This window comes from Schistocerca cancellata, chromosome 1 (genome assembly GCF_023864275.1).
Source record: "Schistocerca cancellata isolate TAMUIC-IGC-003103 chromosome 1, iqSchCanc2.1, whole genome shotgun sequence".
NCBI lineage: Eukaryota > Metazoa > Arthropoda > Insecta > Orthoptera > Acrididae > Schistocerca > Schistocerca cancellata.
In genome coordinates, this window is record NC_064626.1 from 1,191,573,804 (window position 1) to 1,191,588,914 (window position 15,111).

The 15,111-nt window shown below is 45.6% G+C and overlaps 1 protein-coding gene across 3 annotated transcripts in view; it reads left to right on the forward strand.

Annotated features, from left to right (window-relative positions):
* LOC126094448 (scoloptoxin SSD14-like) overlaps positions 1 to 15,111 on the forward strand; it is a 572,643-nt gene that overhangs the window by 360,877 nt on the left and 196,655 nt on the right. The window contains exon 1 of one of the 3 annotated variants that reach the window (XM_049908832.1): positions 101 to 210. The exons of the other annotated variants lie outside the window; for them this stretch is intronic. Within the exon in view, the coding sequence (XP_049764789.1) occupies positions 116 to 210 (95 nt within the window). The 5' untranslated portion in view covers positions 101 to 115. Of the gene's footprint in view, positions 1 to 100; positions 211 to 15,111 lie in introns of those variants that run through there. 3 annotated transcript variants of the gene reach the window in all.

Below are 15,111 nucleotides of genomic sequence, written 5' to 3' on the forward strand. Positions count from 1 at the left end.
GCCGCTGCCCGCAGCCCGCGCCTCGCGTCACCGTGAGTCAGCCGGCCGCCGGCACATATAAGCGGCGGCTCTGCGCCCGCGGCCACAGTCCACACACGGCTGCCGTCCACACACCATGGGTCTACCACAGAGGCTATCCACGGCCGCCGAGACGGCGCGCTCCCGCCGCTACAGCAGCTACTCCCCCGTCGGCCTGCCAGTCGACCGATGGTAAGTCCACACACAGCGGGACACCAGGAGCACCAGCAGTGCACTTTCGTAGGGACGGGCAAATTTTCATAAATGTCTATATACGAGGGACATTTCATAAACAGCGCACACTCCTTTTTACTTACTTTTTTTTTCCCAAATGTTCCCATTCCTTCAGTAGAGTCTCTCTGCTTCTCCACGATTGAGTCCCAAAGTCTCGGAAGATCTTTCACTCCATCCGGGACAGCATTCTGAACTGAATGGCTCGCGTAACGGGGGTAGACACTCCTCCAGAGTGTAAGTAGGCTATTTAGGTTTTTGTTGGTAACGTCACGTAGCGCTTTGTATGAAAATCACTGGCTGTGCTGTGTGAAGTCTGTGGCTGGTTGGCATTGTTGGAATATTCGCTATTACAGTGTTTTGCAGTTGGAGGGGAACAGCGCATATCGTTGCGCAGTTGGAGGTGAGCCGCCAGCAGTGGTGGATGTCGGGAGAGAGATGGCAGAATTTTGAGAGCGGACGATCTGGACGTGTGTCCATCAGAAAGAGTAAATTCGTAATATTGGATATCATCAACTGATATATATATTATGACTTTTGAACATTATTAAGGTAAACACATTGTTTGTTCGCTATCAAAATCTTTCATTTGCTGACTATGCCTATCAGTAGTTAGTGCCTTCAGTAGTTAGAATCTTTTATTTAGCTGTCAGTAGTGGCGCTCGCTGTATTGCAATAGTTCGAGTAACGAAGATTTTTGTGAGGTAAGTGATTCATGAAAGGTATAGGCTATTGTTAGTCAGGGCCATTCTTTTGTAGGGATTTTTGAAAGTCAGATTGCGTTGCGCTAAAAATATTGTCAGTTTTCTGTTGATCAGAATAAGTAAAGAGAGTAATGTCTGAGTACGTTCAGTTTTGCTCAGCTGTTTGAAAATCAAATAACGTAGAGGTTTATCAGCACACTAATTCAATAATTTTTCTAAGGGGACGTTTCAAGAGAAAGATATAGACGTCCACGCATAGGATATTTCAACTTCTGGAACAAGTCGCAGTCTACTGGGCTACGTTCGGGCTGTAGGGAGGATGCAGGGACACTTCCCATTCATAATTGTGCAGTTTCTGGGCTACGACATTGCCGATATTCCAGCGAGAATTGTCATGGAGAATGAGTGGCCAAGCCTCGAGCAACTAAGGTCGGGTTATGGGAATTTTTCTGCGCAGGTTTTGAAACAAGTTGCGATAATAAGCTACTTTGCACTGTCATGATGATTCTTTGCTGAACATAAGCAAAAATCGTCATTAGCTTGAGCATTGATTCAGTGCTTTGACGAGCGGAGTGGCCGCGCGGTTTTAGGCGCCATGTCACGGATTGCGCGGCAGTTCCCACAGGAGGTTCGAGTCCTCCCTCTTGCACGGGTTTGTCTGTTGTTCTTAGTTTTAGTTTGTCAGTTTAAGTAGTAAGTAAGTCTAGGGACCGATGACCTCAGCAGTTTGGTCCCTTAGGTATTCACACACTTTTGAACATTTGAGTGCTTCGATATTTTTTGGAGGTGAAGAATCTGGAGCTCTCCATTGTACTGTGATTTCAACTCCGTTTCAAAGTCTCTAATCCACGTTTCATCCATAGCAACAATTCGATAAAAGAATCCTTGACTTCCAAGGGCGAATCGTTGTTCGACTAAGGTTGCAATGTCCAGGTGTTTCTGCTTCTCTGCAGCAGTCAGAGTGGGACCCATCGCTCAGAAATTTTTCTCTTGTTCAAATCAGTTGTCAGAATACGGAATACTGATGTTGGGGAAATTCCCGTGGCTTCAATGTGTCCCTACCAAGTCGCACTGCGATCTTCTTAAAGAGCATCTGTTGACGTCTTTGACCTTGTGGGTTTTGGATTGTCGTCCGTGCTCACACGACCAACACGAAAACGCTTAGCCTAACGTGAAACTGTAGTATGGTCCACTGTAAACTAATCTCCAAACTTCACTTAACGCACTGTGGATTTGTTGGGTTTTTGTCGCGTCAAGTTTCGATCTCGACGTACGACCTCTGGTCTCCAGCAGTCACAACACCAGACCCTTGCAGGTTCATTTGTACCTGTCCCCAATTTTGTTAGAGCCGACAGCAAAAAAAGCAAAAACATGTGCTTCTTCCTCGAGCTCCCAACTACATCTTATGTAATGTTCATTGTTACATCAAATAATCCACAGTAATACCAACCTGTGCATTATTTATGAAATATCCCTCGTATACTGTATCGATATTTGTGAAATACGCCGATATCATCAGGATAAAAATCAGTAGTGTGAAATATATCGATATTTTTGCCCCATCCCCATGCGAGAGAAGTCTCGGAAGTGAAACCCTTCCGGTATATGTTCTGTTTATCAAATACGAGGGTTGGAACTTAAATAGTGGAAACTATTTACTTACAATCGATACAAAAGAGGTACATGTTTGTACCTGTTACTGTCCTTCAAAGCGTTGTGTAGAACCCTTTGACAGCGATGAGGAAGGCGTAGTATACCATTAGCAGAGCCTGCTCTGTTGGTGATGCGAATGGAGCAGTCTACTGCCTGTCGAATCTCTGGAACAGTTCTGAAGCGAATGCCACGAAGTGGTTCCGTCATCCTCGGAATCAGTCACAAGGACTAAGTCCGGGGAGTATGGTGGATGGTACAGTACTTCCCAGTCCCATCGACCGAACAGAGCAGCCACAGCTTGCGCTGCATACGCCCGCACATTGTCGTGCAAAATGTTGGGTGGGTTGCGCAGAAAGTGTCGCCGCTCCTTTCGCAAAGCTGGTCGCAGGTGATGCTCCAAAAACGAAACATTTCTACAAACATTCCGACTGTTGCTTTAATCTGAAATTCTCGCACTTCATTGTGCGTCCGATCATGCGATCATGGAGCAGTTCAGCACTGAGCAGTGTGTGCTACTAGTGAAAATGTCTACAGGATGTTCCAGGAAAAATGATAAATATCTGGCGAATGAAAGGAACGATCATTGGAGACAATCTAATAAACATGGCCTCTATAGTGCATACCTTAAGCGCTATGAGCACTTGCTTATCTTCAATACTGTGAAAAACATCTCTTGTACTGTTAAAGTGCTCATATATCTTACAGTATGCAGTTTAGTGCCCGTGCTTACTAGACACTTTCTTGCTTCGAATGACCGTTGCTGTCGTACCCCTAAACACTGATCCTGGGACACCATGTGTATTACTAACCGGGAAACCAGGTGCATGGCCCCACTTGCAGGTTGCCCATCTATCGACTTCCTGGAGCAAAAAAATTGATTTTCGATACTTCGTGTAGCTATTGGCCGAATTTCAAAATTGTATATGCTATTAGTATCTACTCATTAAGAGGTATAGTCTTATCTTAAAGGTTTAACAAACTAAGGCAAGTATTGCAGTGAAAACTTCGTATATTAGATCGTGAGGCAGCGTAACCAGTGGCGCACAAATTACCCAAACTGTATTCATCCAATACTGAAATATGGGAGTACTAAGCAACTTCCAAAAACGTTTTCACATAATTTTCTCCATTGTTAAATTAAGTTTTCGTTAAAAGTACCAGATTCTAACTGTAAATTCATTTTATTTCTCATTTATTATATATATATCCACATAAAAACTTTTACCCCATTTTTAGTTAATTACTGCAATATTTTCTTTATTATGTATCCTACGTAAGCCCGTTGTCACATATCTATTTACTGTACAAATGTTTGTGTAAGTCGCATATCATGCTTATCTGTGATTGCGATATTCAGTTGTCACCTGAAGATTGCCTGAGAAGCCGAAAGCCTGTTGGTGACAAATATAATTTTACAGAACATTAAGAAGTGTTTTCCTTCTCAACATTATCGTGTTCTGCCAAGCACCGACGGACAGTTCAGTAAATGATAATTTTAAACCTTTCAGAAACTGTTCTCGCTAATACCCCTACAAAATTACGAAAGGAAAAAAAGTTTATCGCTTACTACATTTTCGCTGTTCATACAGTAAAGCTTCAGTATCAAGTATGAAGTTTGATTATATCTTTACTACTAACTCTACTCGCGCACATTTTGCACACACTGTCCACATATTCCTTGAATGAATCTGCGGTCGGCCGAGGTGGCCGTGCGGTTCTAGGCGCTACAGTCTGGAACCGCGCGACCGCTACGTCGCAGGTTCGAATCGTGCCTCGGTCATGGATGTTTGTGATGTCCTTAGGTTAGTTACATTTAAGTAATTTTAAGTTCTAGGCGACTGATGACCTCAGAAGTTAAGTCCCATAGTGCTCAGAGCCATTTTGAATGAATCTGCAAAATTACATCGTTCTAAGACATAAAATACAGGAGATATGACGTTTCAAAGATTGAGGTATGTTAAAAACTAGCTTTTGCTCACGACAAAGCGAAAATTACAGGGGCGTTAGTCATCTAGTGTCTGATAAGAGGACATAAGAACTTCTAAAGTAGTTCAAAGGTAATTTCAAACGTTTCCTCGCTTGCGCACTTAAATATTTAACGCAGTAACAAGTTTGTGAGGTAATGAGAAGTCTGAAGCTAGTTTATGAATGAAGTTCGATTCTTTACGAATCTGGGATGGAGACGTTTACTGGTTTTATCAGAAAGGAAAAAGTCATGAAGAAACTGTCAGGCGTGTTCGTGCGGAGGCGCAGTCAGGCACCGAATGAACCATCAGTTCAGACTTATTAAAAGGTTCAATGGAAAAGGTTCAGCATTGAACACGAGTTGTGAGCGCCCTCGTTCAGGCCGATCAGTACAAAAAAAAAATTATGGTGGTTCGTGACAGTGTGGCTGTTATCTAGTGATATCGGTTCTTCGTCATTCCCAAGTATTAAACAAAAGTCCTTACACTCCATTCCCAAATTGTGGCACTGGTGCAGCAACCGTGGTAATGTCACAGAGAGTCTTGGTGTCAGTAAAGGTGATTGTACTAATTCATTTGCGACGCGTTTCGCCTGCATTTGAAGGCATCTGCAGACAATCGAATTACCCTGGGTCAATAGTCATCTCATGAAGTGAAGAGTCAAACGTATAAAATTACAGCCAGACAAGAATGGGCCAAGTTTATGTACAAAGCTAAAATACGGAACAATGCCGATAGTCGCAGTTTGTACCTTGTGATGGTTTACAGTAGTGTGGTGACAAACCACCAGCCAGTAATGATGATAAAGGCGGACACACATATGGTCAGATGAAAAGTAACTTCTTAAAAATACAGGTTCTGTCAACAGGATAAAAAATCATCTGGAGAAGTAAAACAACACTGTTAAAATACATAAACCATGACTGTATACAACAAGAGAAAGCAAACTGTCTGCATGTCAAAAGAGCTAAGACAAAGGCATAATTATGAGACTTCCTCTCTATTACCATTATTGGCTGGTGGTGTGTCACCACCCTCCTGTAAAGCTTCACGAGGTACAATTTGCAACTATCTGCAGTGTTCCGTATTTTAACGTTATACACGCACTTGGCCCATTCTTGCCTGGGTGTAATTTTATATGTTTGACTCCTCATTTTATGACATGGTTATTTACCCATAGTTCGATTGCCTTATGATGCCTTTAGAGGCGAAAAGCATCACAAATGAACTAATACCATCTTTATTCCAACGACGACTGAATTCTCTCTGTTCCCAAGAATTGGGTATATGATATTCTTCAGTACGGTGGATTCTTCGGTATGACGTCCATTCCCACGCTTACAGAATTCAATTGACGCAGCAGCTGAAAGAAGCGGATCATGCGAAAAGGCGACATTTTTGTTGACTGTTTTCTGAGATGAGACGACGGTACTGCGAGGAACATCTTCAGTGACGAGGCGCATTTCAGCTTGAATGTATTAGTGAATAAACAGAACTCTCGTATGTGGGGGACCAGAAAACCCTTACATAGTTAATGAGAGGGAAATGCATCCGCAGCAAGTGACGTTTTGGCGTGGCTTTTGGCTGGACAACACCCTGAAGACTTGGCACGATAAGCTGTGACTTCAAATTGGAAACACACCGTGCGATAAGAGATCATTGTGGCTTCGTTTCAATGGAGTTGGCGTCAGAGATGTGGTCTCACCAAGCCGGTGCCATCCGCCACATCTCCCGCGAAACAATTGATTTGCTCCAGCCTCAGCCGAGAAACACTATTGAGACAACTTAGAGAACCGGTATATGTGGGTTACGGAAGTAAGTTCTACTGTCACCAACGTACGTTTCGCGTATGTACCGCTAAGACAGGATAAATCAAATTAAGGCTCGTGCGTACGCCCAGTCAGTCGTTCTTCCCTCGCTCCATTTGCGAATGGAACAATAAAGCGAATGAGACGTGTGAAGAAGATACACTCCGCCATGCACCATACTGTCTCTTGCGAAGTCTGTTTAGAGCGGGCCCGGGTCGCCTCGTCTCGCATAATAGTGACCAGCAATGGCCACCGAGGTCATGTGACTTAACTCCCATGCGATATTTTTTTTTCCTTGGGGGTTACCTTAACCACGGGAGTTTGGCAATAAACCCCGAAATATCCGCGATTCAAAGGTGGAAATACGACGTGTTGGTTGTGAAATGCAATTAGTCTTGTGAGGCAGTCATAGCAAATTTCATTGACAGTGTTCTTGCATGACATCGCACTAGAGTTGATCATAGGCCAGACATTTTCCGTACCTCAAATAGGGAAAATAAGATCAATACATTTATGTATTTTGTTAATGCATTTTGAAAAAAATGAAGTTCATAAAACGGGTGTGCTTCTTGAAGGGCCCTATATTCTGGCATTCGGAAGAGAAAGAAGTTGTTTGAAATGTTGTGAAAAGATATCGCTGAAACACCACCACTCGCTTATCGTACCCATGACACACTGTCCTATATCGCGATAATGCAAAAGGTAACTTTTTCGATGTTATTCGTCGATCCTGCATGGTAAGCCTCGAGTAACGTGTATCAAGAGCCCAGAAGAGGACGGATAAGCGTAATGTACGCAGTAGATGGGTTGCGTCTTCTAAGTGTTCTGCCAATGTCATACGGACTTTGGTCCGGCTTCCCCACATTATTTTCTGTGTGATGACTGGAATAAAAGTCGTTTGTAACTGTAATCCCTAGATATTTACTCAAATCTGAAACTTTTAAATTTCAGATATTTATGACGTAACGGTAACTTAACTCCTTTTTTAGTACTGAGGTGGAGGAAGCATCAGTTTTTTTATGTTGAACGCCAGTATTGCCTATCGCCATTTTATGGATTAGACATAAACCCGTTCAGTCTGCACAAAATGTTGGCCCATCTCGTCTTATGTCCCCCAGTCTCGCCTACCTGTAAGTGAGAGAAGTGAAGCGGGAAAAATGAGTCGAAGATCTATGGCAGGGTAAAAGTTACATCATCACAAGAACAATAATGAGGTAAGTGAGGAGATCCACGTTCAAGGAATAATAGAAAAGATCGAGCCTTACTGGAAGGAATAATACGACCATCTACTATGTATGCATCAAAGCCGGATACCAAGGAAAATCTACACTAGGTGACCAAAAGTATCCGGACACCCGGCTGAAAAGACTTAAGTTCGTGGCGCCCCCATCAGTAATGCTCGAATTCAGTATGGTGTTGGCTCACCCTTAGCCTTGACAACAGCTTCCACCCTCGGTGGCATATGTTCAGTCAGGTGCTGGAAGGGGTCTTGAAGAATGGCAGCCTATTCTTCACGGAGTGCTGCACTGTGGAGAGGTATCAATGTCGGTCGGTGAGGCCTGGCACGAAGGCGGCATTCCAAAACATCCCAAAGGTGTTCTATAGGATTCAGGTCAGGACTCTGTAGGCCGGCCCATTATAGGGATGTTATTGTCGTGTAACCACTCCGCCACAGGCCGTGCATTATGAACAGGTGCTGGATCGTGCTGAAAGATGCAGTCGCCATACCCGAAATGCTCTTCAACAGTGGGAAGCAAGAAGGTGCTTAAAACATCAATGTAGTCATGTGCTGTGATAGTGCCTCGCAAAACAAGGGGTACAAGCCCCCTCCATGAAAAACGCGACTACACCGTAACACCACCGCCTCCGAATTTTACTGTTGGGACTACACACGCTGCCAGATGACGTTCACCGGGCATTCTGCAAATCCACACCCTGCCATCGGATCGCCACATTGTGTGCCGTGATTCGTCACTCAACACAACGTTTTTCCACTGTGAAGTCGCCAATGTTGACGCTCCTTACACCAAGCGAGGCGTCGTTTGGCATTTACCAGGCGTGATTTGTGGCTTATAAGCAGCTGCTCGAACATGAAATCCAAGTTATCTAATCTCCCGCGTAACTGTCATAGTACTCGCAGTGGATAATGATGCAGTTTGGAATTCCTGTGTGATGGTTTGGACAGATGTCTGCCTATTACACACTAAAACCCTCTTCAACTGTTGGCGGTCTCTTTCATTCAACAGACAAGGTCAGCCTGTACACTTTTGTGCCGTACGGTACGTCTCCACTTCACTATCACATCGGAAACAATGTACCTAGGGATGTTTAGGAGTGTTGAAATCTCGCGTACAGATGTATGCCACAAATGACACCCAGTGACCTGACCACGTTCGAAGTCCGTGGGTTCCGCTGAGCACCCCAATCTGCTCTCTCACGATGTTTAATGTCAACCGAGGTCACTGATATGGAGTACCTAGCAGTAGGGGGCAGCACAATACACGTAATAAGAGAAACCTAAGGTTTTAGGGGTGTCCGGATACTTTTGATGACATAGTGTATAACTACATACCCAATGGTAGAGGAATAGGAAGACAACGAATAAAACGGTGCTACCATGTTGGCTACATATTGCCGTAGTCACGAAGCTATTATTATTACCTCAGGAAATTCAAGATATGACCATAAAACTCATATTCACACTTCATTGCAACATATTTTTCCCAACGGTGGGTAACTTGACAGGTTGCAGAAATCTGCATTTTAATGTTCAGCAAAGGCGCCACCTCGAAAATAACCCCTGCCACGCAGTGGTTCCTTCGTCCGAGGAAGAACGAAGAAAACACTAGGTGCCATGTAAGGAGAATACAGGGAGGAGAATATAAGGGAAGGGGGGGGGGCAGAGGAGGAGGATGGGTTGACGCACAGTTTTTATAGCTCAAACAAGCAGCATTTCAGCATTTGTGACCATCCTGTGCAGAATGAGCTGATACGCTGTCGTGGAACAAAATCGCCCGCTTGAGCTGCTTTCCGCTACCCTTCGTTTCGGCGACTTTTCGCAACCTCGTCACGAGATTTCGATAGTATGCTCTTTGAGCACAACACTGTGGCAGGCTCGATAATCACTCAGCATTACCTCGCCCTTTACTTATTTCGCTGATGGTGATGGCTATACATGTTCGCACTGATTGCTTTGCTCCTTTTTCTCAGAATCGTGGTGGTGCACCCCAGCAACCGCACCCGGTAATTAAGCGGCTAAAGAAGTGCAGAGGTGGACAAAAATATGGAAAGACCGCGAGAAATGCATGCTGGAACATAAATACAGGTGCCAGACAAGCCTGACAAGTTGGTGTCGTAATTGACTACGAAAGGCACCTGTGGAATGTCCTCAATAAGTTGCAAGTCCAGTGGTGGTGAGAACAGCGTTAACCCGAACTGTGGAGCAATGGAAGAATGTCATCTGGTCGGATGCATCTTGGTTCACACTGTTAATAACTTCTGGCCTAGTTTACGTCCCAAGAGTGAACATGGCAGGGATACGGTGGTGATTTGGGTAGTCATATCGTGGTTTTCCATGGGTCCAATCATACTGTGCAAGGTCGCATTTCTGTCAGGGATTTTGTTAAGACTTTGGCTGATCAGGTCCATCCCACTGTACAGTGTCTGTTCCCCAGTGGTGATGGTGATGCTATATTCCACCTGTTCACATAGCTTGCATCGTCCACGAATTGCTGCATCTCCCCTGGCCATATCTCAATATTACTGAGCTTTGTGGTGGTCTTTGGAGATGAGAGGGCTTGATCGCTATCCACCTCCATCATGGTTACCTGAACTTCCATTATTTTGCAGAAAGAATGGTTAAAGAATCCCTTGAAAAACACAGCAATTGCATTTATCCATTCCGATACGACAGAAAGCTGTTTAGAATATCAGCGGTTTTCTACACTGTATTAGGTATGATAATGCGTAGTGTTTCCATATGTTTGACCGTCCTTTGTAACATACACTATTGGCCATTAAAATTGCTACACCAAGATGACTTGCTACAGACGCGAAATTTAACCGACGGGAACATGATGCTGCGATATGCAAATGATTAGCTTTTCAGAGCATTCACACAAGGTTGGAGCCGGTGGCGACACCTATACGTGCTGATATGAGGAAAGGTTCCAACCGATTTCTCATACACAAACAGCAATTGACTGGCGTTGTTTTGATGACTCGTGCAAGAGGAGAAATGCGTACCATCACGTTTCCGACTTTGATAAAGGTCGGATTGTAGCCTATCGCGATTGCGGTTTATCGTAACGCAATATTGCTGCTCGCGTTGGTCGACATCCAATGACTGTTAGCAGAACATGGAATCGGTGCTGTTCACGGGGGTAATACGGAACCCCGTGCTGGATCCCAACGGCCTCGTATCACTAGCAGTCGGGATGACAGGCATCTTATCCGCATGGCTGTAACGGATCGTGCAGCCACGTCTCGATCATTGAGTCAACAGATGGGGACGTTTGCAACACAACCGCCATCTGCACGAACAGTTCGACGACGTTTGCAGCAGCACGAGCTATCAGCTCAGAGACCATGGCTGCGGCTACCCTTGACGCTGCATCACAGACAGGAGCGCCTGCGATGGTGTACTCAACGACGAACCTGGGTGCACGAACGGCAAAACGTCATTTTTTCGGATGAATCCAGGTTCTGTTTACAGCATCCTGATGGTCGCATCCTTGTTTGGCGACATCGTGGTGAACGCACATCGGAAGCGTGTATTCATCGTCGCCATACTGGCGTATCACCCGGAGTGATGGTATGGGGTGCCATTGGTTACACGTCTCGGTCACCTCCTGTTCGTATTGACGGCACTTTGAACTGTGGACGTTACATTTCAGATGTGTTACGACGCGTGGCTCTACCCTTCATTCGAACCCTGCGAAACCCTGCATTTCAGCAGAATAATGCACGTCCGTATGTTGCAGGTCCTGTACGGGCCTTCCTGGATACAGAAAATGTTCGACTGCTGCCCTGGCCAGCACATTCTCCAGATCTCTCACCAATTGATAACGTCTGGTCAATGGTGGCCGAGCAACTGGCTCGTCACAATACGCCAGTCATTACTCTTGATGAACTGTGGTATCCTGTTGAAGCTGCATGGGCAGCTGTGCCTGTACACCCAAATTGCGTGAAAATGTAATCACTTGTCAGTTCTAGTATAATATTTTTGTGCAATGAATATCCGTTTATCATCTGCATTTCTTCTTGGTGTAGCAATTTTAATGGCCAGTAGTGTAGATTGGCCCAACGCAGTCAACATGTCAGGTGCTACCTAGGTTCGGCGAGCTTCCTGAACAGTCGCGGAATCCTGGTGAATGGCAATCTTTGCCATGATCAAACTGCCGGGCAAGATGGAGAAAACTTATTCATAGTTGAGGGGATTAGATTAGGAAATACGACACTTAAAGTAGTAAGTTTCGCTATTTGGGGAGCAAAATAACTGACGATGGTCGAAGTAGAGAGGATATAAAATGTAGACTAGCAATGGCAAGGAAATCGTTTCTGAGGAAAAGAAATTTGTTAACATCAAGTATAGATTTAAGTGTCAGGAAGTCGTTTCTGAAAGTATTTGTATGGAGTGTAGCCATGTATGGAAGTGAAACAGTTTGGACAAAAATAGAATAGCTTTCTAAATGTGGTGCTACAGAAGAATGCTGAAGATTAGATGGGTAGATCACATAACTAATGAGGAGGTGTTGAATAGGATTGGGGAGAAGAGAAGTTTGTGGCACAACTTGACTAGAAGAAGGGATCGGTTGGTAGGACATGTTCTGAGGCATCAAGGGATCACCAATTTAGTATTGGAGGGCAGCGTGGAGGGTAAAAGTAACAGGGGGAGACCAAGAGAGAAATACACTAAGCAGATTCAGAAGGATGTAGGTTGCAGTAGGTACTGGGAGATGAAGAAGCTTGCACGGGATAGAGTAGCATGGAGAGCTGCATCAAATCAGTGTCAGGACTGAAGACCACAACAACAGCGGTTTCGTCACTCCTCCACTGTGATACTCAGGTCTTAAGAGCACCTAGAGCGCTACCTCTCTTGCCATGCCCGGTCGTACAGAGACATGGTCTGCCACAGTATTCTTCATTCAGGCTTGTTTGACTGGAATAGTCTGCGCCGCCTAACTAGTGTCATGCGTGTCGCCGTACACTTTGAACAAATCATCATGTATTGTTACAGCGCTGTTCCTCTTCAAAGGCATAAAGCCAAGCGCCGCACGATACTTCATTTTATCAAGTAATTATGACATTTCTTTTAGTTCCTCTGTCGGAGTGGTACGCTACTGTAGCACGGGGGCTTCAAATGTATACCAGGACAGCAAACATGTAGTTGCAAATTAAATGTTCAGATTTTTGTGGATTCCTAAGAGACCAAACTGCTGAGGTCATCGGTCCCTATACTTACATACTACTTCAACTAACTTAGACTAACTTATTTTAAGAACACACACACACACACACACACACACACACACACACACACACACACACACACACATCCCCGAGGGAAGACTCGAACCACCGGCGGGAGGGGCCGCGCAATACGTGATATGGCGCCTCAAGCAGAGCGGCTGCAAATTAATTAATCACAGTTCGCGGTTCGTGGTCTTGCGGTAGCGTTCTCGCTTCCCGCACACGGGGTCCCGGGTTCGATTCCCTCGAGATGTCTGTGTGTTGCTTTCATCATCATTTCATCCTCGTTCACTCTCAAGTCGCCGTAGTGGCGTTAAAGAACTTGTGGAGCGGCGGCCGAACCGCCCCGCGAGAGGTCTCCAGGCCACCAATACAATACGCTCATAATAATAATAATAATTATTATTATTATTATTATTATTATTATTATTATTATTATTATTATTATTATTATTATTATTATTAATCACAAAAGGTGATTGTTATAACTGAACTAACGCTCATATAATGAATTAAGAGTGCGTTCACCTTTTTGCAAGTACACAAAATAGTTTTGTTTTTAACACACAAGCAAGTTTCGCCAACTGTGGCATCCTCGGTGGGTTGTTGTCTTTCATTTTTGTTTTATTTTACATTGTCTGTGTCCTGTGGCTGCCAACCGAAATAAGCAACAGTACAGCATGTCGTAAGTGTTTCCAAGCCACAACAAAATAAAGAAACAGTATTCACTACCGAGCAGCTCAATTACACAAAAATACATTTGACAAGCAAAAACGAACTTTTCACAGCTCAGGACTAGCCAAATACACTCCTGGAAATGGAAAAAAGAACACATTGACACCGGTGTGTCAGACCCACCATACTTGCTCCGGACACTGCGAGAGGGCTGTACAAGCAATGATCACACGCACGGCACAGCGGACACACCAGGAACCGCGGTGTTGGCCGTCGAATGGCGCTAGCTGCGCAGCATTTGTGCACCGCCGCCGTCAGTGTCAGCCAGTTTGCCGTGGCATACGGAGCTCCATCGCAGTCTTTAACACTGGTAGCATGCCGCGACAGCGTGGACGTGAACCGTATGTGCAGTTGACGGACTTTGAGCGAGGGCGTATAGTGGGCATGCGGGAGGCCGGGTGGACGTACCGCCGAATTGCTCAACACGTGGGGCGTGAGGTCTCCACAGTACATCGATGTTGTCGCCAGTGGTCGGCGGAAGGTGCATGTGCCCGTCGACCTGGGACCGGACCGCAGCGACGCACGGATGCACGCCAAGACCGTAGGATCCTACGCAGTGCCGTAGGGGACCGCACCGCCACTTCCCAGCAAATTAGGGACACTGTTGCTCCTGGGGTATCGGCGAGGACCATTCGCAACCGTCTCCATGAAGCTGGGCTACGGCCCCGCACACCGTTAGGCCGTCTTCCGCTCACGCCCCAACATCGTGCAGCCCGCCTCCAGTGGTGTCGCGACAGGCGTGAATGGAGGGACGAATGGAGACGTGTCGTCTTCAGCGATGAGAGTCGCTTCTGCCTTGGTGCCAATGATGGTCGTATGCGTGTTTGGCGCCGTGCAGGTGAGCGCCACAATCAGGACTGCATACGACCGAGGCACACAGGGCCAACACCCGGCATCATGGTGTGGGGAGCGATCTCCTACACTGGCCGTACACCACTGGTGATCGTCGAGGGGACACTGAATACCGTCATCGAACCCATCGTTCTACCATTCCTAGACCGGCAAGGGAACTAGCTGTTCCAACAGGACAATGCACGTCCGCATGTATCCCGTGCCACCCAACGTGCTCTAGAAGGTGTAAGTCAACTACCCTGGCCAGCACGATCTCCGGATCTGTCCCCCATTGAGCATGTTTGGGACTGGATGAAGCGTCGTCTCACGCGGTCTGCACGTCCAGCACGAACGCTGGTCCAACTGAGGCGCCAGGTGGAAATGGCATGGCAAGTCGTTCCACAGGACTACATCCAGCATCTCTACGATCGTCTCCATGGGAGAATAGCAGCCTGCATTGCTGCGAAAGGTGGATATACACTGTACTAGTGCCGACATTGTGCATGCTCTGTTGCCTGTGTCTATGTGCCTGTGGTTCTGTCAGTGTGATCATGTGATGTATCTGACCCCAGGAATGTGTCAATAAAGTTTCCCCTTCCTGGGACAATGAATTCACGGTGTTCTTATTTCAATTTCCAGGAGTGTACTACAATGGTAATATGGTATGCTAACAATTTAGACCTGTGGATGATTTCT